This window comes from Elgaria multicarinata, chromosome 7 (genome assembly GCF_023053635.1).
Source record: "Elgaria multicarinata webbii isolate HBS135686 ecotype San Diego chromosome 7, rElgMul1.1.pri, whole genome shotgun sequence".
NCBI lineage: Eukaryota > Metazoa > Chordata > Lepidosauria > Squamata > Anguidae > Elgaria > Elgaria multicarinata.
Genome location: NC_086177.1, coordinates 66,386,369 through 66,413,088, shown reverse-complemented (window position 1 = coordinate 66,413,088; position 26,720 = coordinate 66,386,369). Strand labels below are relative to the sequence as shown.

The 26,720-nt window shown below is 41.2% G+C and overlaps 1 protein-coding gene across 1 annotated transcript in view; it reads left to right on the top strand.

The window, feature by feature from the left end:
- The window catches only part of ATP6V1H (ATPase H+ transporting V1 subunit H), a 40,425-nt gene extending 18,337 nt beyond the window's left edge, over positions 1-22,088 (top strand). Inside the window, exons 7-14 of the mRNA XM_063130717.1 lie at positions 419-460; positions 4,927-5,024; positions 6,559-6,751; positions 7,657-7,835; positions 9,665-9,790; positions 12,294-12,395; positions 13,711-13,824; positions 21,713-22,088. Coding sequence (XP_062986787.1) covers positions 419-460; positions 4,927-5,024; positions 6,559-6,751; positions 7,657-7,835; positions 9,665-9,790; positions 12,294-12,395; positions 13,711-13,824; positions 21,713-21,773 — 915 coding nt within the window. The 3' untranslated portion in view covers positions 21,774-22,088. The remainder of the gene's footprint in view (positions 1-418; positions 461-4,926; positions 5,025-6,558; positions 6,752-7,656; positions 7,836-9,664; positions 9,791-12,293; positions 12,396-13,710; positions 13,825-21,712) is intronic.
- Positions 22,089-26,720: the final 4,632 nt, after the last annotated feature.

Sequence of the window (26,720 nt, the reverse complement as noted above, 5' to 3'; positions counted from 1 at the left end):
TTGTTCCCACTTGGCCATGAAGCTCACTAGGTGACTTTGGGTCAGTCACTGACTCTCAGCCTAACTTCCCTCACAGAGTCATTGTGAGGAGAAGAGAATGATCATGTACACTGCCTTGGGCTCCTTGGGGGAAAGGCAGGATATAAATATAGCAAATAAATAAATAATGTTCATTCTGCTCAGAGGTAGAATGTAGTTAATTATCCTTAATGTGTGACTAACTGCAAGACTGGTCAACAATATTTAGAGGTTGGTCAGAAATATTTTTCCAGTCTAATCAGGTATAGGAAAATAAATGATCAATGGTGCACTTTGCCAGTTTCGATTCCATATTAAAAGTAGGGTATGTACATAGCATTGTACATTAGGAGTTACTCATTGAGAGTCTTTAGAACATAACTTTCTCCTTTTATACTAGAAACTGCGTGGTACTGGAAGCGCTAATGATCCTGGAACTGATGTAAGTATCTGCACATAATTTCTGAATATTCCTCTTGAAACATTGGCTTGGATCCAAACTAAATATTATGCTTTGGTCCCATTGAAAATCGATGGGACAAGATAGTCATGATTTGTCCCATTGATTTTCAGTGGAACAAACACATGTCTAGCTTAGTCTGGATCTTAGTAGTGTGACCTGTGGGAAATGGACACTTTGAATGCTCTTTAAAAGAACCAATATTCAAATGTATATACAAATCTCAGATCTGAACAGCAGAGCCTCTTCACAAGTCAAATCCAAGAAGTTCATGAGTTTGTGTCTTCTTCACAGTGAAGTGCCCTTTTTAAAGCTCTGAAACTAGCCGTTTGATTACTTATGGCATCGGGTTTTTTCAGGTGCTGCTGCTGATCTTAAGCAAAAGCAGTTGGCAGCATTTCTGCTTTAGCTATGTCAGTACCCGTGCTTGTGCTACTGAGTTTCAGATGCATAAGTAAGGAACAAGAGTGTTGCATGGGTCCTGTAATAGGCAAGGAATTCCTGCAGCAGAGTGTGCATAAAGCGTTCAGTGCTCTTAGTTCCATGCCTCAATTACTATGCGAATAGCAGCAGCATGTTCAGATTAAGGATTCAGGGTGTGTAAAGAGTGAACTGTATGTCAGAGCTTGTGATCATATTGCAGATGTGGAAACAGGAGAGGAGTTTGAAGGCGTCCCTGCTAGAAATGTGACATTTCAGAGAGCCAGGCAAGAGGCAGAACATGTCTTACTAACTTAACTAACTTAATGTTGATATATTGCCTGTGGTCCACATGCCGTACTTATATAGCCCACAAGCTCTCAGCTTTCATTTTTGTTAAGAAAATAACACCTTATTATGTCGCCAGTCTTCCTAGTCTTGAAGATACATTTAAACAATGAATGGCTATATATCAACAAGCAGATGATGGGGGTACTGATTTTTCTATACTGACATTAATTATTTCAAAATAAATGCCCTAAATCCAGTGTCTAGTTAGCGGAAGAAGGTGCTGCTGCCATAGTGGAACTCTGCTGCTTTTTCTTGTTGCACAAGCACTAGTGGACCAATTTGTAACTCTTAAGATCTGCAAGCAGTTGTGCGATCGGTTGCATAAGCAGAACTTTAGTCTGATTTTCCTTTTGTGCATAGTTCAGAACCTGGTTTCTGCTAGTGTAGTGTTGCTTGTGCTAGCAGAATGGCACCACTGGATATCACCCAAAATTATTTACGGCAGCTTTCCCCAACTTTATATCCTTCAGGTGTTATGGATGACAATTCCCATAATCCTTGGCTATTGGATGGGAGTTGTAGTACAAAACATCTGGAGGGCACCAGGTTGAAGAAGGCTGATTTAGGGTATAGGCAGTATATTTGGTTAATGGCAATTTGGCATCTGCAATGTGCCTACATGGAAATTCTAGACAATCTGTTAGTCATGTCCATTTAAATGTGGATGTTAGTGGCAAGCAAGACATGTTAGGTGCAGGCAATCGTAAGAGGTCCCTCTCAGGTCAATAGGATTTGATAATTGTGTTTACAATTGCACCAAGCCTAGATCTTTTTGTGCTTTGCAGTGAAGAGAATGGGGTGGGGTTGACATGAGCCTTAATTAGCAGAATAAAGAGGGAGCCACTTATGCAGGGTTAACTATGGCTTTATTTATTTATTGCATTTCTGTATCACCCAGTAGTCGAAGCTCTTTTTGGCTGTTGTATCAGATTGTTTGTATCCAATTGGTGGAAGGCTCTTTGATCCCGTGGAGGCTTCCATTAGTAAAATGAGGAGGGAAGCGATTTTAGGCGATTTTGCATCCCCATAAATCTTCAGAGGAAAAATGTGGGAGGTGGACACAATTGCCTACTTGCACGTTCCACTGATCAAATTTTCTGGATCAAAACCCCTGTCTATTAACGAAAAGATACCAATTGGTTAAGACTCTATACCAGTAACACAGAATAGATCTGAAATGGTATTTCGGAGAAAGGATTCCCCCCGCCCCCAGAGTTTCACGACTTCCCCAAGAAGATAGGGAGCTCATTGCTGTAAATGTTATAGTGAATGTTGGAACCGTAGAAGGTGTAGTTAGCTCAGGAGATTGCTGGCCAAAAATGTAAAAAAATAATAGTTATGGGCCAGTGCAGAAGCAGGCTGTCAAATTGTGGTCCTTGTCAGCATTGACTAATGACTCCATAAATTTGGACAGTGACCAGATTCATGTAGCATGGTCAAATCTCACAGGAATACTATCAATCTCCGCATTTTGGACATGCACTGTAATATAATTGCATTGAAAAGTTGAGCTCTGTGTGCACCCAGATTCTGCTGTTTAGAAAGACCTTGCATTTAATTTGGCTTCTGTTTTGACACATTGGGGGCATAGAGTAGACATATTTGTTTCCACCCATTTGTATGGGACCGGAGACCTATGTGGAGACAAGACAAACAGATGTGCTGTTTTTGTTCATTTGTGTGGGGGTGGGGGTGGGGTGGGTTTAGTTTAGTAGTGAAACCTGGCATATGTTTTGCCCTTTCTCCCTTTTTAATTTATATAGGTGTCAGAATTGTAAAGCTGTAGCCTGTATTTCCCTTCCCTGCCATGGAAAACCATTTTACCCTTCACAATCAGTATTCATAGAATCATAGAATAGTAGAGTTGGAAGGGTCCTGTAAGGTCATCTAGTCTAACCCCTGCTCAATGTAGGAATCCACCTCAGAGCATCCCTGACAGACGGTTGTCCAGCTGCCTCTTTGAAGGCCTCTAGTGTGGGAGAGCCCACGACCTCCCTAGGTCATTGGTTCCAATGTCGTACTACTCTAATAGTCAGGAAGTTTTTCCTCATGTCCAGCTGGAATCTGGCTTCCAGTAACTTGAGCCCATTATTCTGTGTCCTGCACTCTGGGAGGATCGAGAAGAGATCCTGTCCCTCTGTGTGACAACCTTTCAAGTATTTGAAGAGTGCTATCATGTCTCTCTTCAGTCTTCTCTTCTCAAGGCTAAACATGCCCATTTCTTTCAGTCTCTCATAGGGCTTTGGTTGTAACCTAAATCTTGATCTCCTTTAACCACTTTTTGAACTTATTTTCATATCCATTTCAATATGTAATGTCAAGAAATAAGGAGGGCTTTACACTGATCTGGTTTTCTAATGCTTGTGTGACACAAGACGGATAGCAGTATGAGTGATTTGTGGTTATATATGACTTTGTTTCAAGTGGGTTTTGTCCACACAAAAATTGAACCCTATTAGGTATAGGCTCTCCTTACATGGAAATCCAGGTGTAGCGAAAGACATATATGTCATAGACTTATGGATTGCTGCATATGCTAGTGTGTGTGCTGCCATGGATACATAAATTGGGATGCTTGTACTCAGCTTCCTAGCTAATGTGGTCATGGCAAAATGTGCTGTGTATATTCCTTTATCTGGGAAAATGTCGTGGTTGCTTGTTGAAGGTTCATGGACTTCTTTGAAATTAGTATAGATGGCCTTTGTGAGAGTTGTATATTAAATGAAGTAAAGCTGTAATTGTTTTGAGGCAGAGATGTTTGATAAAACAAATGCAACCATAAATAATTATTCTGTGTGCGTTCCATAGTTGGCTGGGTCTAACCTTGGACTAGAGGAGATGTACTCTGTTCTGATAGGCTTCTGAAATCCAAGTGTTAACTATTGAGTGAACTGTCCTTGAGTGCATGTTTTTGTCTTTATACTGTTTATGTAAGGATGTGAGAGAGGATGAAATCTTAGAACGGTTCAGGCGGTGCTGGCTATATTTCTGTTATTGTACAGTGGGACTCGCAAACTGCTTAAGCCATGGTTAGGCAGTGTGGGGCCAGCAGGCACCAATGCACCCCCACACCTTTCTTGGGGCCTGCCAAACTGCCCTACCCCTCCCATTTTTCATTTTGTTTTGTTAAATTAACATGTTTTCTTACCAGTGTCTGGATATGTTCAGGTCGGGAAAGGTGTTCCATTAGGTACTGAAGTCTTGAGCTGTATAAGGCTTTATAAATTAAAACCAGCACCCTGAATCGGGCATGGTACCATACAGGCAGCCAATGCAAGTGGTCCAGAGTTAGTCTTATGTACTTAGACCTTTGGTTCCCAGTTATGAATCTGGCTGCTGCATTTTGCAGAAATTGCAGCTTTTGAACAGTCTTCAAGGGCAGCCCCACGTAGAGTGCATTGCAGTAATCTAACTTGGAGATTACCAGAGCATAGATGACTGAAACCAGGTTATCCCTGTCCAGATAGTGGCATAGCTGGGCCACCAGCTGAAGCTGGTAGAAGGCACTCCGAGGCCTGCGGAGCCTCAAGTGGTAGAGATAGATACAAGAGAATCCCCAAGCTATGAACCTGCTCCTTCAAGGGGAATAGAAACCCATCCAGAATTGTTATCACTCTTTGCTTTTATCTCTTTGCTCTTTTGTGTTTTTAGCAATGCTATATTCTTCTTTCATGTAGAGTTCACAATATGTCCAATGCGTTGCTGGATGCTTGCAGTTAATGCTCAGGGTCAATGAATACCGTTTTGCATGGGTAGAATCGGATGGAGTAAACTGGTGAGTATCTTTTTCTGTGCAACAAATACATTTCTAAGATATAAATGAAACGTTTCCTAGTGACTGTGTTTCATAGTGTATTTTGTTGAACCCGTGGAATCAGAGTGCCCTGCTGTCTGCATTCCCACTGTTACCTCTGTTCTCTAGAAACTGGTGAATGGGTAACAAAATGGCAAATGAGGCTCAGTGTAACTAAGTGTAAAGTGATGTGCATTAATAACACATATCCTAACTTCACATATACAGTGAAGAGCTCTAAGCTGGCAGTGACATCCTGGGAAAGAGATATTGGGATCATAGTGGATAGGTCAATGAAGACTTTGATCCAGTGCATGGTAGTTGTGAAAAAGTAAAATTCTGTGCTAGGGATCATTATGCAAGGAATTGAAAATAAAATGTAATGCCATTATTCCTACTCACGGTGTGGCCGCCTTTGGAATGCTGTGTTTCTGGTTGTTCCTTCTCAAAAACGGTATAATGTAGCTCGAAAAGCCACAGAAAAGGGCAACAAAAATGTTTAGGACATTAAAACATCTTCCCTATGGGGAATGACTAAAATAATTTGGGCTTTCTTATAATAAATATTGTATCATTTATGGAGAGCACATGCTGAGTGCAGGTCTAAAACAAATAAGTGTTTGGTATGTAGCAATAAAGTTGCCATTGGTTTCTCAGTGTTGTCCAAGGTCTCTCAGTGGTGTGTGTGTGTTTTACCAATCACGCGATAATGTCTTTCCAGAACGCCTAAATGCTAAGGCAACAGTGGGAGAGGGCTATAACTCTGAAGCCCTTCATAAGGGATTTCCAACAGTATCTGACCACTATGCAAAGCCAAATGCTGGATTAGGTGGATGCTTGTTATAATGTTCTTATGAGAAGGCTAAGCATTCACAGGATTAAAGCAGTGCCTCAGAGTTCTTGTCAGGGAGCACCTGCTGTTTCCTTGATGTCAGAATTGCAATGAAATTCTAGTGTTTTGGAGCAGATATTTGCTGACAAAGAGGAGATGCTTTGAGATAATGGCAGTAACGGCAGAGGCATTATCCACTGGTAGGAAGCACTTCAGCATAAAACCCTGTATCTGCCGTCACAAGCCAGAGGCATCTTATTTGATGTAATCGTTCCTGTTGATGTTTCCAAGCTGCAGACCTTCTAAAAGTTCCCATCACAGTACTGACAAAATTATATTCCCTTTGGCCCCATTCACTGTCATTCTGTCTGCTGATTCATAAGGTAGTACATATATGTGGAAGCCCTTTATTTTAGAAATGCAGTGTGTCTGGATGTGAACGCTTAAGCTCCGAGAAAATTGATACTTGAAACTGAAGTGCTGCCAAATGGCCTTCTAAAATGATGGGTTCACCCTCTGCAGCATTTTAGTCTTCCATCACTTTTTTTTCTTTTAAGGCAAGCAGCTTTTAAAAGAAGAGCTTAGCAACACAGGCCCCTTAAGATCGCAGACACTTAGGATCACAAATAGTGGGTGCCCAGCTTCTGTTAATAGTATGTTTCTTCTTCCTTTCTTCCCCTCCAGTATCATGGGCGTATTGAGCAACAAATGTGGTTTCCAGCTTCAGTATCAGATGATTTTCTCTATCTGGCTGTTGGCATTCAGTCCTCAAATGTGTGAACACTTGCGGCGTTACAATATTGTTCCAGTCCTTTCCGACATCCTTCAGGAATCTGTCAAAGAAAAAGTAACCAGGATCATTCTAGCAGCATTCCGGGTGAGTGAAGTACACACACCGAAGATACATCCTTGCTGTAAATCTAGGGGTCAAACTAGACAGGGCTTGACGTTGTGTAGATGTTTTTTCTCTAACCAATAGCTTGCTTGTGTGTGTGTGTGTGTGTGTGTGTGTGTGTGTGTGTGTGTGTGTGTAAGGGCATGAGCTGGATTAGGACCATGGGGCTAGGGAGGGACTTTAACCTTTGCACCCTGCTGTGCTCCTGATCCAGCTCCCCCCCCTTTCTGCTATATTTGCATTGAGGTGGGAAGGAAGAGCTTTTATTTCTAATAAAAATAGCGATTGTGCGGCATCCAGCACAGCCCAGGGTTACTGGAGAAGGTAAGGCTTAACAGATGCACCCCAGTTCCATGCCACAGTCTTGCTCTAGCTTGGCTATTGGACAAAGAGGAAACAGCTAAGCAGTTTGGCCCTACCCATGCTGGGCTACAAGGGAAGACCACCTCTCAGAAACGTTTCACTTTTGTAGCTCTTTTAGTGCTGCCATGGTTTTGGAAAGGTAACTGAAACCATTCCTACTCACACCTAAATCACATTTTGTGGATTTTAGCTCAATATAAGAATTAAAGTTTTACTTTCTTAAGACCCATGACACTTGCTTTTAGCAGCTTGTTAGATATTTTTTCCCTCAGACAAGAACATGGAACTAGGATGACAACTGAACAATCTTCAGTAAGTCATGTTATCCTCTTGTTATAGAATTATTTTTTTAAAAAAAAGCTAGTAGGAAGTGACTGGAAATGACAATATAGAGATGTTAGCGAATATTAAAATCCACATGTGAGACTGGTACTACTACAAAGAAGTTATCGAAAATGTCCCCCCCCCCATGATGGCATTTGTGGCCTTTATGAAGTCCTTTTTACTGATTCTATTCCTTCCAGAATTTTCTAGAAAAGTCTACTGAAAGAGAAACCCGCCAGGAGTATGCTCTTGCCATGATCCAATGCAAAGTTTTAAAGCAACTAGAGAACTTGGAACAACAGAAATACGATGATGAAGACATAAGTGAGGATATCAAGTTTCTGTTGGAGAAACTTGGAGAGAGTGTTCAGGACCTTAGGTAAATAGTTATCTCTGGCATCTCTCGTGCAAAACACTATAGGGAGTGTGTTGGTGGGTTGCCATGGCTAGGCCACTAACCCTTTTGCAGTAAATGGTTAGTGAATGTGTTTAAACCATTGTTATGTAGCCACCATGGTTAAGAATGATTCACAAGACATGCTACGCCATAATGTTTAACCACCGTTGCTTAGTGTGTTGTCTGAACAGGGTCTTTAGTAGAGACTGCTCCCACCCAAGGATCTGCCAAGATTAAACAGTTATTGGGCCAATACCTTATCGAACGAGTGTTTTTTTCAGATGCTGTGGATTCCTAACATGAAAGAAGTAATAGTGGGAGAAAGTTCAAGCAGGCTTTACAAAACAAACAAACTTAGTAACTTTTTATCACTTGCAGCCTCAGGTAGATCCAACTTAAAAATCAAGAAATGGTAAACACTACAAAATAATATAACTTGTCAGAAGCAAAACTAGGCTTTCCTTTAGCCTTCTAGATGTTCGGGGTTACTTCAATCTCTCATATAACACCAAAATAATATATAGTCTTCATAAAAGGTAGCTCAACAGAGCATTTAAGTGCATAGCTGGAAGGGTAAGCACATCGTGCAATAGATGAAAAGAAGTATTGTACTTTGGAAACTGCAATTACTAGGCTTTCAAACATAAAAGAATATATGTTGTCTTAGGAGATAAGGCCTGTACATCGTTACAAGATTCTAGGAGGTAAATGACCATTTTTTCTAAAGCTAGTTTTAAGGCGTGAGAGATGAGCAATCTTCATATGACCTGAGCACACACTACCCAGAATAAGGAAGTTTACTCCATTATATCAACTTCCAAAAAGACAGCTCCAATCGGAATCTGACTCTCCTGTCCAATAGTCCAACCTTTTTAAATATGACAAGCAGCCAGCATTGGTCAAGAGACTCCCCACTTCTCAACCACCCTGGCCCCTCTCTGTGATGTTGCGTAACAGGGGTGGGCAGCCTTTTCTCTCTTGAGGGCTACAATTCCCTCGCAGAAAATCTGTTGAGGGCCTCACATTGGTGGTGGCCAAGGCCAGAGCCCAAAGTGGCTCAGCCACCTCTCTTTTCTCTCTTTCTCCCATCTCACTTTCTCTTTCTCCTATTCCTCCCCTACCCCCAACACCCCCTGGCTCCCAGGGAAGGGACCGACCATTGTTGGTGGAGATCTGAACTGATCACATGAAGAAGGCTTTAGAAATCAGTTGGAGGGCCACAGGTTGTAAAAAGATTGTAGTAAGAGTTTCCCTGTCTTTATTCTAATGAGGCCTGCGTTGGATAACTATATTTCTTGCCTAATACTCAGCACTGGAACCTCAGATTCCCAGTTTCTCAGATAAATAAATGTCAAGATAGAAATTCTGAACTAGACTGGCCAGGCACTTGGAATCCCCAGAGCAATTCAGGATGTTTAAGGGAAATTAGAAGGTGGATGGGAAAGACATGGGGTGGGAGCGAGGCTTTTGCTGTGTGCAGGACTGATGGCTTCACATTAGAAACAGGGCAGACCAATCTGGCCGACTCCCCTTGGAGGAACCCCAAATCCATTGCAGCAAAAGTCTGTGGTTAATACATTGAGGATGTCAGTACATTTATAAGTGTTCATAGTTATGGTTACAAGTGGCACTTGTAATTTTTGTAATGACCTTTTGCAAGCCTCCTTGAGTGCAGCGGGAGCTTTAAATGGAATCTTCTTGCTTTAAACGTGCAGAACTGAGTGGTACTTCTGTGCTTGCATTAGTCATATTGTGTATTGTTCTTGAGCATCAGGTTTTCCCCTCAATCTCATCTTCTGTTTATCCTACAGTTCATTTGATGAGTACAGTTCTGAGCTTAAGTCAGGAAGATTAGAATGGAGTCCTGTCCACAAATCTGAGAAATTCTGGCGAGAGAATGCTGTAAGATTAAATGAAAAGAATTATGAACTGTTGAAGTAAGTTGTTCAAATTTCCTCTCCCAGCACCTTCCCCCCTTTAAAGGCTTGGATGTTTGGGTTGCTGGCAATAACCAAAGTTCAGGTTAGACTATCTACGCAAACTACAGGGGCTTTTTACTTCATTTGCAACAAAAGAAAATATGGCCTGGGATTTAAAGGGCAGGAAGTATACTGGCATGCCTGTTAGAACCCTTGACTTCTTCCATTAAACAATATCCCGCTTGGTTGTGTCATTGACTATTTTGAAACTCTAAGTTTCAGAATAAGTTAATCATGTTGCATGGGGAGCTGCAGCTTGACAAATGCAAATTCAGAACTCTTTGGGCCATAAGGTACTAGTCTAGTCCTGCAGTTATTTGGCTCCAGGCCACTGTCAGAATATGTACAACCTGGCAAATTGGGGTTGAAAGATTGAGGGAAAGTGCCTGGGACTGAAGTTGCAAGACAGCAGAATATATTAGATACTTGGACATCTTTACTGCTTGCACATTGTGGAAGTTAAGGTAAGAAACTTCAGGTGCTTCCAGACGAGTCTTTTGTTGTGCAATCACCCAGCCTCATTCATGGAATTTTACATGGAGCCCAGAAGGCATCTTCCCTTCCCCCCCCCCCCCGCCCCTTTCACCACATCTTCCATCTTGCCAGAAAAATCCATTAAGGAGGTAAAGATGGAATAGCTTCACAATGGTAGCACATCCATATGGAAGCGCCTTTAGCTTACATTTTCTGTGGCTTTTTTTAGCACAAGTGAATTGTAGGAGCCTTAACTCTACTCTTTGTACTGAATTGGTGTAGGGGGTTGATTCTAGAATAGCAAACCTATTTAGGTTTAGATATGTTTTAGACACTGGCTCAGTTCACACAACACTTTTCTCTACACAGTGTGAAAACGCCACTCAATGGTGGAGTTTTTAGGAGGTACTCCCCACACAACGTGTTCCAGCTCCACCGTTGTGTGAATGTGGGCTACTGTGGAATAGAGCAAAACTCAACTCTGCGTTTGATTGACAGTTCCTTCGCCCTCTTTCCTTCCCCAGTCCTCCCAATGCTATCCCATCAGCCATTCCTGTGAAAAATCACTTCCAAAAGCTCTCCTAGAGTGGCACTTCCTCCTTTGGCTGCTCGAGCCAGAGAACTCTGTAGCCAGTGGGGAAACTCCACTCAATGCAGCAAGAAACTCCACGGAGCCCTCCAGACAACATGGAACACAACAATTGTGCAGGAACTCCCCTCTGCACAGGGTGGCTATTCAGGGTGGCGTGTTTTCAAAAAAAAACCAAGACAACACATTTCTCAAGGGTGGTGTAAAAACTCCACCGTGGAGTTCTAAAATCACCATTGAGAAATGTGTTGTTTGGACTGAGCCACTTACGTTTTCTGAAAACTGCTGGAAACAATGAAGGCTTTGTCTCTCTCTCTCTCTCTCTCTCTCTCTCTCTCTCTCTCTCTCTCTCTCTCTCTTTCTTTCTTTCTTTCTCGTGGCTTTGATAGGAAGTTCCCATGCAGAAATCCTTTTTTTAACAGCAACCATCTAATGTATAATATCTGAATGTGGCATAAATATCTGTTCAGTGAAGCTTAACATTTGCCTTTTTGGGCGCTGTGCATTATGCGTACAGAATGAGATGTTCATTCGAGAATCTATAATTTAATTTGTGTATTGGTGTCCCAGCTTTGAAGTGTAAGTTGACTGTAGATATGTAATACAGATCAAACTGCTTAGCTGAGTGTGAAGCAAATTGGAAACTATCAGTATCAGTTCATTTGCTTTCATTCAAATTTGAGCTAACTTAATTAAGAATATGGCTCTTTTTATTTTATCTCTCAGTCTATGAATAATGAAAAGTTATGTGTGAAAACCAGTATAGTTTCTCCTCCCCCTCTCCACAAACGCTTATTTTATTTTATTTTGCTTTTTGATAAAGTTAGAGTTTAGTAAAGAATCCATTAAGAATTTACCATTGAACTAATGTGCTAAATACATGGTGGGCATGATTTAACTACAGACAAACAAATGTTTTTATTTCTAAAATTTATGTGTGATACTATGTGGATCTCGAAGAATTCCACAATATTGGATTTTGTTTGACAACGTTTTGACAACATAAATGACAACATTTTAGGGGTGGTGGTTGAATTGTATCAGTTTTCAGTAGGTTGTGTTATATACAACTAGACCATTTTGTCAACATAATTAAGAGCAAAAATTGATACGTTTTTATTCATATTGCCCTGTAGGGTCATGGCATCAGCAAAACTCTTTCTTCAGATCTGTTTATCTACTGACCTATGCTTTAACTTTTGGGTAACCTAGCTCTGAATACTCTTCATGTATGTATGTTAATGTTGAGAGGTTAATTTTGCAATCCTATAACCACTTACCTGGGAGTAAGCCCCATGAGTGAACATGCATAGAATTGCTCTGTGAATTAATCATTAAGGGAAACCTGCTTGGTGGTTGAAATAAACATCTTACTGGATATTTAAAATCCTATTGTAGAATTTTAACAAAGCTTCTGGAGGTATCAGATGACCCTCAGGTGTTGGCTGTAGCTGCTCATGATGTGGGAGAATATGTCCGGCACTATCCTCGAGGGAAACGGTATGGAAGCCTTTTCACCTTGGCTTTGCATTGGGTGTTAATGACATTTTGATATGTGGAAGAGTTTGTGACTGCTTGCAGGTTTGAAATGGACTGATGTGAAGGCACAACAGAGGCACCCACAATTGTTGTCCAAATTAATCAACGTGCCTTACACTTTCAAATGAGAAGGTGGTTGAGAATGTTTCAGGTCTTATATAGTAGACTATTTATTTATTTATTTATTCATTCTATATACAATATTTATGTACCGCTCCATATCTAAATTAGAGTGGTGAACGTTCATAGAATCATAGAATAGCAGAGTTGGAAGGGGCCTACAAGGCCATCGAGTCCAACCCCCTGCTCAATGCAGGAATCCACCCTAAAGCATCCCTGACAGATGGTTATCCAGCTGCCTCTTGAAGGCCTCTAGTGTGGGAGAGGCCATAGTGTGGGAGAGGCTGTTGCAATAAAATGGTAAAAAGATTTTAAAACGCAAAATAAAATAGTTCAATTTTAAGCAGAATACCAATAAAAATGGTGGGTGCTCAGTTGAGCAATGCTTCCTGGAAAAGTGTTGGTGCCTGCCTGACCTCCAGTTCCAAAGAGAAGGGGCCACCACACTAAAGGCTCTGCCATTGGTGGACTCCAATCGGGCCATGAGTGCATGGGAAACCAGCAGGAGCATGCCCTCCAATGACCTCAGTGACCGGGGCAGGTTAGTGAGGGAGAAGATGCTCTCTCAGGTCTCCTGGTCCCAAGTTGTTTAGGGCTTTGTAGACTAGTACCAAAACCTTAAACCTGGCCTGGTAACCAACAGGCAGCCAGTGCAGCTCCCTCGGCAAAGAAGTTACATGCAGAACGTGACCGCTCCCAACAACTGACTTGCTGCATTCTGCACTAGCTCCAGCTTCCAGAGCAACCTTAAAAGCAGCCCCACATAGAGGGCATTGCAGTAATCCAGTCTTGAGGTTCTTTCATTTTTGTTTAATGCAGATTTTAGCATTCAGGGTAAGAAAATACATCGCTTTTATGCACTGTATTTAAACAAAGATGGTTGGGTGGAATAATTTATCTGAAACTGTTGAATCATTGTGCTCTTTAAAAAATGTCTGTACATTTCAGCCACTGTTCCTTGTATTTCGAGTGTCTGAAGCTAGTTGAGTCCACTGGGAATTCATGGTTTTCTGGTTGTAAAACCATTTTAGAGGGTGGGAAGCTGGGGCCTGCTAGTAATTGGAAATGGAAGAAAACGTTCTTGAAAATATATGCATGTCCATGATGCTCCCTCTCTTCTACTCATGCTTTAACCCAACTTCTTTTTCTTCTTTAGTGTGATTGAGCAGCTTGGTGGGAAACAGCTCGTCATGAACCACATGCATCACGAAGACCAGCAGGTTCGCTACAATGCCTTGCTTGCTGTGCAGAAGCTGATGGTCCACAACTGGTACGTGATGGCTAACTTCCACTTCTCTGCTGACAGCAAGAATTTTTGTGATGTGCGAAGGCTGTCATTAATTATTATGTGTCTCTTGTCTTAAAGCATACCCTTAAATCTGATTCTAGAAGGAGTCATAGTTTTCTGTCTTAAACTCACACCTTGGATCCTTTTCTAAGACCAGCAAAGAAGTAATTTTGTTAACAGTCGTACTTGTGGGCTCCCCCACTCCTTTTTCAAAAGCCACATGAAATAGCAGCTTAACATCAGATCACTGTTTTAAATATCTTTTTTTTTCTTATAATACACACTTATCAGTAGCATATTCCCTTCATGTGCCACCTCAATATACAGTTATACTTTGATTTCTGTATGTGTGTTTATAGATTGTACAATCTATAAACACACATACATACCTAGACTCACTCATATGTATTTGAGTATTATAGACTTTTACCATCATCCTGTTCTTTGGGAACAGAACAAAGGTAGGTGTATGATTACTCCTATTACCTATCCACTGCAATGTTATAGTGCTGACCTATAGTGCTCACCTACTCCAGGACAGTGTTCCCCACCATGGTGCTCTCCAGATGTGTTGGATTACAACTCCCAGCATCCTCAGCCATGCTGGTGGCTAACCATGCAGGTCGCCATACTGGTTGGAGATTATGGAAGTTGTAGTCGAACACATCTGGAGAGCACAAGTTTGGGTAAGGCTGCGCAAGGAGCTTATTGCATCCTCACTTAAGCAGGAAGGCTCAAATTTGACATGTGTAAAAAACGAAACAAAAAAACAAAGTTAGATTTTGCAAAATCTCTCTTATTTTTCCATAGCCTTTCAGGATGCATGCAGTATCTTTCCGTGCCATTGAAAATGCAAGGATTGATGGACCATGAGTTGCTTACTCTCCTAAAGGCACAACCCTATGCATGTTTAGGCCTACAACTCCCAGCATGCACCAGCCAGCCATGCTCTGAGTAAAGGCAAGCTCTTATCTCTAGCCTCACCTAAAAACTGGAACTTCTTTGATCTGCATAATGGCAGCGTGGTGAAACTAATGGCCTGATTTCATTGTGCGGATTGCTTCTTAGAGTCTGTCATGGACCAGAAACACCCCTTTCCATGCATGGGAGGAAGTTAATGTGCCCATGCTCCTTTTTGCTCTTTATTTATTTATTTATTTATTACATTTTTATACAGCCCAATAGCCGAAGCTCTCTGGGCGGTTCACAAAAATTAAAAAACCATAATAAAGCAACCAACAGGTTAAAAACACAAATACAAAATACAGTATAAAAGCACAACCAGGATAAAACCATGCAGCAAAATTGATATAAGATTAAAATACAGAGTTAGAACAGTAAAATTTAAATTTAAGTTAAAATTAAGTGTTTAAATACTGAGAGAATAAAAAGGTCTTCAGCTGGCGACGAAAAGAGTACAGTATAGGTGCCAGGCGGACCTCTCTGGGGAGCTCATTCCACAGCCGGGGTGCCACAGTGGAGAAAGCCCTCCTCCTAGTAGCCACCTGCCTCACTTCCTTTGGCAGGAGCTCACGGAGAAGGGGCCCTGTAGATGACCTTAAGGTCCGGGCAGGTACATATGGGAGGAGGCGTTCCTTCAAATAACCTGGCCCCAAACTGTTTAGGGCTTTGAATGTTGATACCAGCACTTTTTTCCTTCTTATGGCTTCTTCTGCTGCCACCAGATGGAAATCTTTATTTTTCTGGCTGCCCCTACCAAAGCTCTCTGGGTCTTTTAGGTAGTGGTGATGGTGGTGGTGGTGGTGGTGGTGTATTAGATGTGACGTGAATACGCCCACCAAACAAAGAAAGTCCCCAAAATTTATATTTTATTGAGGAAAAATGTCAATAGGAAAAGGTTTTGAAATCTCAATGGACAAACACACACACACACACACACACACACACACACACACACACACACACACACACAAATATGAGCAGTGGGGTAATAAAACAACCAGGGATAAATGTATCCAAGCTAACCTATCTAGAGTGTCTCACTGTTTTATCTAGGTCCCTTATCCAAGCAATATCTTATTGTCATTGGTTCAGCTCTTTCAACCTATTATCCTGTTCCAGCAGCTCTGACTCTTCCTTTCCTGTAGAACTCGGGCCTTCTTTTCTTCCTTCCTTCCCTTCTTTTTCTTTTCCTCCTCTGCCTCTCTGGGTTTTGCAGAGGCTTTTATTTCCTAAGATTACTTTTCTCTTTCCTCAAGTCCAACCAATCTGGAGGGTAGTTTCTTGTTCAGTTTTGCCAACTATTTTCTGAGGTAAGACTGTTTTTCTTTCCTTTCGTCCGACCTGCTGTTGAACTTTATAGTCTCCTGGCTTCCTGAGTAAACTAAACCTTTGACTTTTAAACTATTAACATTTTGTTTGAAACTGATTAGCATAAACACACAGAAGATTTAACCACATAATATCCTACAGCCAAAGTAAATGCCAAAAATAGTTGCAGGGGCCACAAGCAAAAAAGAAGCACTTACAAGACTTAAAAGAGAAACTCCTTGTGGCTTCAAATCTTTCTCATTCCAGATGGCAATTCTTCTGTTAAGCTTTACTTCCTAAGACGTCTCCTACAGCAGTTGTTTCTGCTGTAGCCGCATAAGGCTTGACCATCACCCACATTTTTTAATATCAAAAATACCAACGGTCTTTGGAAATATGAATGTAGAGACTGACTGCTATTCGTTAGGCCCTTTAGACCACTACTTTTGTTGTCTTACATTTTTGGTCTCAAACCCTCCTTGGTGGCCGCATATTTCATTTCACATTATCATGGAAAATTGGAACTTAAAATTGGAACACTATGATTAGCTCTTTGTAGATAAATAAAGCCCTTTGAAGAGAGACTGAAAGAACTGGGCATGTTTAACCTGGAGAAGAGAAGATTGAGGGGAGACATGATAGCACTCTTCAAATACTTGAAAGGTTGTCACACAGAGGAGGGCCAGGATCTTTTCTCGATCCTCCCAGAGTGCAGGACACGGAATAACGGGCTCAAGTTAAAGGAAGCCAGATTCCAGCTGGACATCAGGAACAACTTCCTGACTGTTAGAGCAGTACGACAATGGAATCAGTTGTCTAGGGAGGTTGTGGGCTCTCCCACACTAGAGGCATTCAAGAGGCAGCTGGACAAGCATCTGTCAGGGATGCTTTAGGGTGGATTCCTGCATTGAGCAGGGGGTTGGACTCGATGGCCTTGTAGGCCCCTTCCAACTCTGCTATTCTATGATTCTATGAAATGTCTCACCGTGACTTGCATCTGTTCTGTGGCGATCAATAATCTTATTTATTTATTACATTTTTATACCACCCAATAGCCGAAGCTATCATCAAGTCATCTTTCACTTAATAACTTGCATCTCTTAGCAATCAACGATTATATAAATTACACAGCCCACATAGTGGGGTAAGTATAGGAATACAGCCAAACTTTATACAGTTTCCATTTTGAGCTCTGGCAATCTTAGTGACTGAAAATATAAAATGTACAGTTAACTATATATCTAGTTGGATTATTTTTTTTAAAAAAAACAACAAGTTATTTTAAGAACTAGGTTTAAAACAGAAGTTGGATTTTAAAGCAATTAATGATGTTGATGATCAAGAAGCTTTTCTATAATAAGTATACAAATGTCTGGGTTGTGATTCAGAATTACCATTGCAGTCATGTGAAGCTGCATAAAGTATTTTTATGTCTGACATTAATACTTGTTTCCCATGTGAGTTTCACAATGCACAGTAGTGTTTCCCCTGCATAAATTGACACCTATTTCCAGCATTTCATTTTCAGATTCTACTCTAGACTTCTTGCTTAAATTCTTCCTTGTTTTTCATTCTTAACCCGCATGATATACTGTGCTGTTAACTGGGATGGCATTTGTTTGCTGATGACAGTAATTTCTTTTCCAATTTCTTCGTTGGAGAAAATATAGTGCTTTAAGCTTTTCTTGACACTGAGCCTAATTAAGGTTCAGTCAGTTGCAATTTATTCAGACCTCTTAAAATTATGTTGCGATGTGTAAAAATGCAAAGCTTTTAAATATGCAAATTGTTTTCTGTTCAGCTTGGTAACATGCCCTTCTTCATGTAGGTGAAGAAAGTATCTTAGATTACCAAAGCAAATAAAGTTTCATATTGAATTTTAAGCTATTGAGGAAATAGGTTTAATTTAGGAGACATCTTCAATTTAGCAATGCGTAAATAAAAATTAGTTGGGTCATGATTAAGCCAAAATTAAACATTTTAACTGAATGTAGCTCTTTAAATATAGTCTTAAACCACACACACACACACACCACACTAATATCAGCAGGACATAGACATGCTTAACTCTTTTGGTTTGACCAGGTTCCTATTCTGCAGAAAATCAATACAATTTCTTAAATTTCTAATGCTGTGCTTCTACAGAAAATGGTTGGGTTAACAACCCTATTCCTTAGGCTCAAACGTTTAGAAATACAAATATGCAGACATTAGAGACTGGTAGTAGAAGAGATTGCTGTGCTTCTGCCCCCCACCACTACCCCATAATTGCACCCTGATCTAGATTATGGCTATTTCCCTTGCTTCAGCATAATGCCTTTAAATACAGAGTACAATGAGCAGTGCCGCATTCCGTACAATTGCTTCTCCTTGCTTCTTTTGTGTCATGAACATAATCCATATTCAATGTTTGTTGGTAGAGGAAATAGCTTTCATCTCTTTTTCCTCTCTCAAGTTCTGTGCTTCTACTTTAAACCTTTTCACGTTAAATTCTACCTGTACAGTCGTCTTGGTAACATTCAAAGCATTAATATCATATGGTCCTCATGTGAAATACATTTGTGTCTGATTTATAGAGCTTCTTCTGTACATTCATAGTACTGAAGATTGTTAAGCTGCATTTTCATCTATACGTTTGTTTTGTTGTAACAAAACTACATCACATTTGTAAAGAAAGGACTGATAGGAGAGTTAAGTCAATCCGTATCTTAACAGTAGAGGATGGCTGTGGGCCAAAGGCCTTCTCGCCCCATTGTTAAGCCAAAGTACAACACAAGCATGCAATGTAATTGGCCTCTGATAAGGGCTTTCTCAACACCAGAACACTGTCCTGTAGGATTTGTAAGATGATGAGGTTATGTTGTGAAAACACCCACTTTTTAAAGAATCCATTAGCGAAGCAAGAGAAAGAGGTATTGAGTCGTTGCCTCCAAGGCTGATGTTTCAAGTATGAAATATGTCAGGCATGGTGAACCTTCTGGAGTGTAAGTTCGTGGGTTTTGGTTTTGGTTTTTAAAACGCTGACTCTTGTTATTGGACTTGTTTTATTTATTTTATTTATTACATTTATATACCGCCCCATAGCCGAAGCTCTCTGGGCGGTTTACAAAAGTTAAAAACAGTGAACATTAAAAAAAAATTGTTTTGTTGCGTTACAACCTGGAAATGAAATGGAGTTAATTGATATGTTTACCGTTTGATTTACACAACATACTTAACTCTTCGAAGGTGCAAAATATTTTTATAGCGGCACAAAAGTTAAGTAAACAAAAATAAATGGGCATTTGTTGGTTGCATAAGTGTTCACCCACCCACGAATCAATAATTGGTAGAAGCACCCTTGGCAGCAATTACAGTTGTGAGTCATTTTGCGTAAGTCTCTAGCAGCATCTGGATCCTGCAATATTTGCCCATTTGTCTTGGCAAAATTGCTCAAACTCTGCTAGGTTGGATGGGGGCTGTTGGTGAACACCAATTTTCAAGTCTTGCCACAGATTCTCAATCAGGTTGAGGTCTGGCTTTGACTGGGCCATTCTAAGACATCCATGTTCTTGTTTTGAAACCACTCCAGTGTAAGTTTGATTATGTATTTAGGGTTATTGTCCTGCTGGAAGGTGAACCTCCACTGCAGTCCTAGGTCCCTTGCAGACTGAAAGAGGTTTTCCTGTAGAATTTCCCTGTATTTGGTTCCATCCATCTTGCTTTCAATCCTACCAATGAAAAGCATCCCCACAACCTAATGCTGCTACTACCATGCTTCACCGCGGGGATGGTGTTCTCAGGACATTGGGCACTGTTGGCTTTGCACCACACATAGTATTTTGCACTAAAACAAAAAAGTTCAGTTTTGGTCTCATCAGACCAGGAAACATTCCCCCCCATGACTTTTGACAAAAGCCAAACGGGATTTTATATAGTTCTCCCTCCCCTCCCCCACCCACCCCCGGCCAGCAATGGCTTTCTTCTCACTTCTTTTCCATAAAGCCTAGTTTTGTGGAGCATCCAGGTGATAGTTGTCTGATGGTTTTTCCCATCTCATCTGTGAACCTCTCTAGCTCTTTCATTGGCCTCTGGGTTGCTTTTTTGACGAATGGGCCCCCCTTACCCGGTCACTGAATTTTGGTGGACAGCCTTCTCCAGGCAAAGCTGTGGTTGTGCCGTATGCTTTCCATTTTGTAATAATGGATAACGGTGCTCTGGGGGATTTTCATAGTTTGGGATATATATTTTTTATAACACAACCCTGATTGCTGCTTCTCCAGAACTTTATCCCGGACTTGTTTTGATAGCTCCCTGATCTTCACAATGCTGTTTGTTTATATATTCTCTCCAAGAAACTCTGGGACCTTTCAGATACAGGTGTATTTTTCTGAAATCGTGTGACATTTGAATTGCACACAAGTGGACTCCATTCAACTAATTATGTGACTTCTGAAGGCATTTGGTTGCACCAGAGCTTATTAAGGGGTGTCACAGCACAGCGGGTGAATACTTAAGCAACCAACAAATGCCAGTTTATTTGTTTTGTGCCACAGTAAAAATATTTTGCACCTTCAAAGTGTTACATATGCTGTGTAAATCAAATGGTTAACTCCATTTTAATTCCAGGTTGTAACATAACAAATGTGTTATCAAAGGGGTACACATCAAAGGGGTGGCTGAATACTTATGCAAGGCACTGTAGTTGCATCACAGAGTGATACAACATCTAGCTCTCCCAAAATGGGTTATTTCTGTGGTGGAGCACATATTTTACATGCAAAAGGTACCAGGATCAAACCCTGATATTTCGAGGTAGGGCAGAGAAAGAACCCTGTTTGAGCCTTGCTGCTAGTCAGTGCAGGCCATATTGAGCTACATAGACCAGTGGTCTTACTCTGTATAAGGCAGTTTCTGGTGGTTCTGTGCTTTCATGAAAACTGGTTAGGAGAAAACTAGTAGTGATGGGAAGGAGGAGAGTGACAACTTTTTGAGAGGTGTCAGCTGTCACATTTGCAGGAGTGAAGGAACAGCCCAGTTTAGGCCTGCTAAAATCCCAAGCAGCAAAAGCCATACAGTGCAACCTTCTCAGTTTGGGACAGATTCATTTACTAGAGAAATGGTACAGCAAGTGAGAATTCTCCCATGAAGCGGATGTGTTTTGCTACAACTGGAAAATAATCACACAGCAGCTTTATAAGCCATTTGTATTCATGTAAAACAATTGCAATAAAATGGTCAATTAAAACTTGGCTTGTATGTAAATTAATAAAGCTATTGTTGAGGAACTTGGGGTTTTTAGGGCACAATTCTAGCCACGTTAAGTCAAAAAAATGTCCTACAACTGCCTGCATTCCTCAGCCAGCATGGCTGGCTGGGGACTGCCAGGAGCTGTGGGACTTTTTTCCTTTCTAAATGTACATTGGATTGTGCCCTTAAATTTTAAAGTTCAGTCTTGAAGCACTTCTCAAAACTGGCATCTCTGTGAACTGCCAAGAAGTGACTGATGGGAAGGAAGTTGCATACTTGTTTTGGAAACAGTAGCCACTACTTATTTCTCCATTACGTACTCAACTTTTAAAAATCCCTTGTTCTCCTCCCCCTGCTTGCTTTTTTTCAGGGAGTATCTTGGAAAGCAGCTACAGTCAGAGCAGCCTCAAACAGCCACAGCACGAAGCTGAGACTCGACTTTCCTTTGGCGGAAGTAATTATAGCTACCTTGAAGTGGCGTGTAAGAAAATAATGTGGTTGCATTCTCCTCACTGCCTGTCCCTGCTGTTGTGTAGATTTCTTTCCAGTTGTTCTTCCAGGATTGTTGCCTGGCATAACACTTATTGTCTAGTAAGCAGGTCCTGACAGTTTACTAGCTGGAGTCCTTCTGTATTGCAAAAATGTCCAAGAAATATAGCTGATATGTGCTGCCTTTATTTTATGTATTTATTGTCTCAAAAAAGAAAAGAAAAAAGCATTAAAGAATAATCATTCCATATCATGAATTGTCTCTGGGTTGCCTGTTGTCCTCTTCTTGGTAAGAAGTGAATTCACTTTGGAAAACTATGATTTAAATAATTCATTTAGGAGAGTGATTCTTAAAGGTATACAAAGACAGTCAAAGAAAAATCAGTCAAACACACTTGACTGTATAAAGTCTTCAGAGTTGTGAAATATTATTAGAAAATGTATAAAAATAATGTGCCTAACCCCCCCCCCCCTCAAAAAAACAACAACAACTAACTAGTAAAATGTGAGACATGGTTCTTTTCTATACCTACAGTGCAATCCTATCCATGTCTCCTCAAAACTAAATGGGTACAGGATTGCAGCTGTAGTTATTAATTAAGCAATTAGTAACTATGGCTGCAATCCTATACCCACTTAGGCTGTGATTAATTCTTTAGAAAAGCAAACTAACCTTTATGTTTCTCGTGGTTCAGGCTTCTTCTTCTTCTTCTTCTTCTTCTTCTTCTTCTTCTTCTTCTTCTTCTTCTTCTTCTTCTTCTTCTTCTTATCATCATCATCATCATCATCATATTATTATTATTTCATGCATTATTACTTCATTTGCTGATTACATATGTGGCATGGTAGCAAAGAAAAGTGTATGTACCTGCCTCATCTTTTGGGATCTTATTATTACTTTCAGTTTTGGAACTTTTGGACAATTAGTTTAGGCAATTAGAAGCCCTACTGGGTTTAATTAAGTTTGATCGGACTTGGAAGACTCGGTTCATGTCCACATGGCCACAAAGCTTACTGGGTGACTTTGGGCCTGTCAATGACTCACAGCTTAACCTACCTCACAGGGTTGTTGTGAGGATAAATGGAGATGAAGAGGATCATGTACGCTGCCTTTGGTTCTTTGCAAGAGTGGAAAAAGTGGGATATACATGCAACAAACAAACAATGCTGTGCACACTACAGAGTAAGTCCCTTTGATCTCAGTAGCACTTAAGGCCCCTTCATGGACTGAAATGGGCTGCTTTTCCCAGTCATCAGATGGTGCAGCTCCTTGACTTTGCCCATGCGTCAGGTGTGGATGTCTGCAGGGATTAGCTTTCAGGTTCCAGCATGCCTAACGTATGAACATGGGAGGCAGGGCCAAGGTGTCTCCCAATCTCAGGGTGGCACTAACAGCAGTTCCACAGCCCCTTCCTACACGAGGTGCCCGTTCATACACAAAGGGGGCTTTGCTTCTATGTAGAAATGTTCAGAATGGAACTGGCAGGTAAGTTTGCATGTTGTTCCTATTAGATACTGTGCCTCCAAGTTGAACACTTACAGTCTCTTTGACTTAGATGAGAGAGTCTTAAGCAGAAGCTCAGCTATCCCAGACAACTTAAACTCCTGCAAAGGGGATCCAGTTGGTCTTGCCTTGGTTGCTGCTAAATATGGAAGAGAGGATGTTCCTGGAATCTCTTCCCTTTACTAGCTGTATGATATTGATTGGCATTTAAAAAGAAGCGATTTTTTAAAGTTAACCTCTTCTTAAGAACTCTTGACACATGAATGATTCTTGGGGGCTTGGCGAAGTAAAATAACTCCTCTTGGTGTTTTGTCATTGGTTCCCCTCCCCTGATTTAAACTGTCTGGTCCATGGAGCATCCCAGTGGTGCCCCACTCCTCCCTAACCTCAGTGGGTTGCCCCACCCACTTGCCTTAAGATTTCCTTTGATTGATCAGCCATTGAATGTGTCACCCCTCCCCCTACTATTAAACTAAGAAAGCCGGTGATCTGACCCCCTCCAATGCTTTCTAGCTTGTTCATGGATTCTGGCACTTTGGGTCTTCCTGGAAATCTTTGAAAACCAGAACGTATGAGGGGGTGGGGGTGGGAATTGCATCCTGTTCCCATGCCCCAAGTCATTTCCCGTTGAACAACGGTCTCCTCCTCCCAGCCCCCACATGCCAATTCATTGACGTTTCTTGATTACTGTCTCTGCTGCTGCTGCTATAACTTTTCAATTGCTTCTCAATTGCTCCCTTCCTTGCTGTAAATTCTTTTTTCAATTGCTCTCTCTGTCTGTTGTAACTTTGCATTCAGTTGAGTGGTAGGCAGGGGAGAGGGGAAGATGAGAAGAGAGGTCTTTCGCTGTGCCTTATTTCTAATTTGTGGGGTGGGGGGAGCAGAGAATTTGGCTGAATTGGAACGGCCCTGCTGGCTTGCTGAGCCTTACTTCTGAGTAGACATATATGCGGGTGAGCGAATGGCTTACACAGCATGGTTCACTGTAGTGAACCAAACTGAGCTTGTTCTGTGTAAATGTGATTTGAACCAAGCTGGACTCCTTCTGCCTTAAGTCTGAGTAAGCTTGCATAAAAATGGAACCAATGCTCCCTCTGCCTTCGGTGTAAACATGCATACAGCTGCAGTGCATTTTAAAGGTGTTCCCAGCAGTCAATATTTTTCACAACGTTCTCCTGGAAGAGCAAATGCCCTTGAGCTGTGATCGCTGCCTATCGGTGACTTAATAACGCTGCTTGGAGCCTTGCATCCTGCTTTGGCATGTTTTCAGAGTAAACATGGAAAACAGTTTATAAATGTAAGAACATAAGGGCCATACTGGATCAGACCAAGGGTCCATCTAGCCCAGAATTCTGTTCACACAGTGGCCAACCAGGTATAGGCTGGGAACTCACAAACAGGACACAAGTGGAATAGCACCTTCCTGCCCATCTTCCCCAGCAACTGTTTCAGCTACTCCCTCTGCTCCTGGAGGTAGCACATAGCTATCAGGTCTGGAAGCCAATGATAGCCTTTCCCCCCCCCCCCCAGGAATCTAACTCCCTTGGTGACCATCACTACATCTTGTGGTAGTGAATTCCATAGTTTAATTATGTGCTGTGTGCAGAAGTACTTCCTTTTATTTGTCCTGAATTGGCTCTGTCCATGGAGAAGTCCTGGCTTTCACCTTTGTCCACCACTGGAACATGGCCCCTGAGAACCTTCCAAGATTGAAATTTGGCCTTTGGGCCCAAAATGGCTCCTCACCCATGGTTCAAATTATAGTAGTGGCCAAGGAAAGTTTAAGGTGACCTCTAATCAAGACGTTTCTATCAAAATTGGGTGGCTTGTTGGTTGCTTGGTGAATTGATATTGGTGCATATAATTTCTTTTGGAGTTAGTAGCTGGGAGATGCTGCAAGTCCCTGTGTTCTCTCTTAAGGATGATGTACACGACAAGTTCAAAGCAGTGAGCAGTATCCAATTGGATGCTAACACTAACATAAATTACATTGCACTACTGTCTGTGACCTCTAGGCTACCTCTAGACCTCAACCCCTCAGGCTAGCCAACACTGTTGATGCTGCCCTAGTGCCAGTGACTCCTAAAGCAGCATGAACTACATTAGTGCTAGTGTCCAATTGGATACTGCCCAGTATGTGGATCTAATGTGCAGCCCATGCGGAGGAAGTGACAATAAGCAGCTCTTTGCAACTTTACTTCTGGGAAATGGCAGCAGCTGTTGCACAGCCTGGAAATCTTTGAGCTGCTGTAATGAACCTCTGGGGTTGCCAATAGCTATGTCAAGTAGATGTATTGCTCCTGTTCAACTGGGCAGTAATAAATAAGAGTACAGGTTAGACACATGCCTGGTAAAGGTTGCACTACTTCAAATGAATTTCAATCTTGTTTTGAATAGACCCTTTGTCTCTTCATCTCTAAATTGCTTCAGGCCCTTAACGATCTTTATGGTTCTTTGCAACCTATCATAGCTATTGGTTTGCAAATCATGCACTATCTACTGTCTGTATTGTAACTTGTCAGGTATCTCTTAGAGCTGACCTACCCATATGTGTGGGGCTACCCTCCTTCTGTATCTTTTCAGAACGCAACCAGGAGGTCACATTTTACGTGCTTCCACGTACCTCAAAATACCTCATTTTGGGGTAATCAAGTTTGTATAATGTCTTGCCATTTTAATTGCTTTTATTAATAAGTGCATAACTAAATACTTGAGCAGTGCCTTAACTCAGAGGGTGTTGAAACGATACAGTTTTGTGTGTGTGTTAGGCTAGTATTCCTTTTATTGTCTCCGCTCACCCCTCGCTTGTGAATGCTCTCTCATGGTAACAACTTCCCTGCCTGCGGAAAAGTAGTAGATTCCTCTCTCAGCATATAAAGTTGTTGCGTGAGAAGCTGGTCTAAGAAAAAATGAAAACACATCTATTTTCCATTTTGGGACAGTTAATAATAATTTACCTGCTTCTCCCTCTGGATCGAGGTAAAATACATAAAATACATAAAACTGATTAAAACATATAAAACTAATACATTATTAAAATATCAGCCAGACACCTTAAAATTCAACTGCGCATTTTTAATAGCTTGATCACAGTCTTATTGTGCTTCATCTGCTATTTAATTGTCATTGTAGATAAATATGTGCATCGCTCATAAAATAGGTGCAAGTAGCATATTCGACCATGTATAATGAGCTTTACTTTTTCTGGGGTTTTGCTTTTAACCTTCAGCAAAGCCACCAAGCAGTGGTGTTGGACCAGTACAAATGTTGGCAACTCTGCACAGCAGATATCAACTATATCCCATAGTGGTTACTTTGAGCTTTTAGAGGCATGCCCTGTTAAATGAACAAAAGATACATGTAAAAACTGATTGGAGGGTGCAAT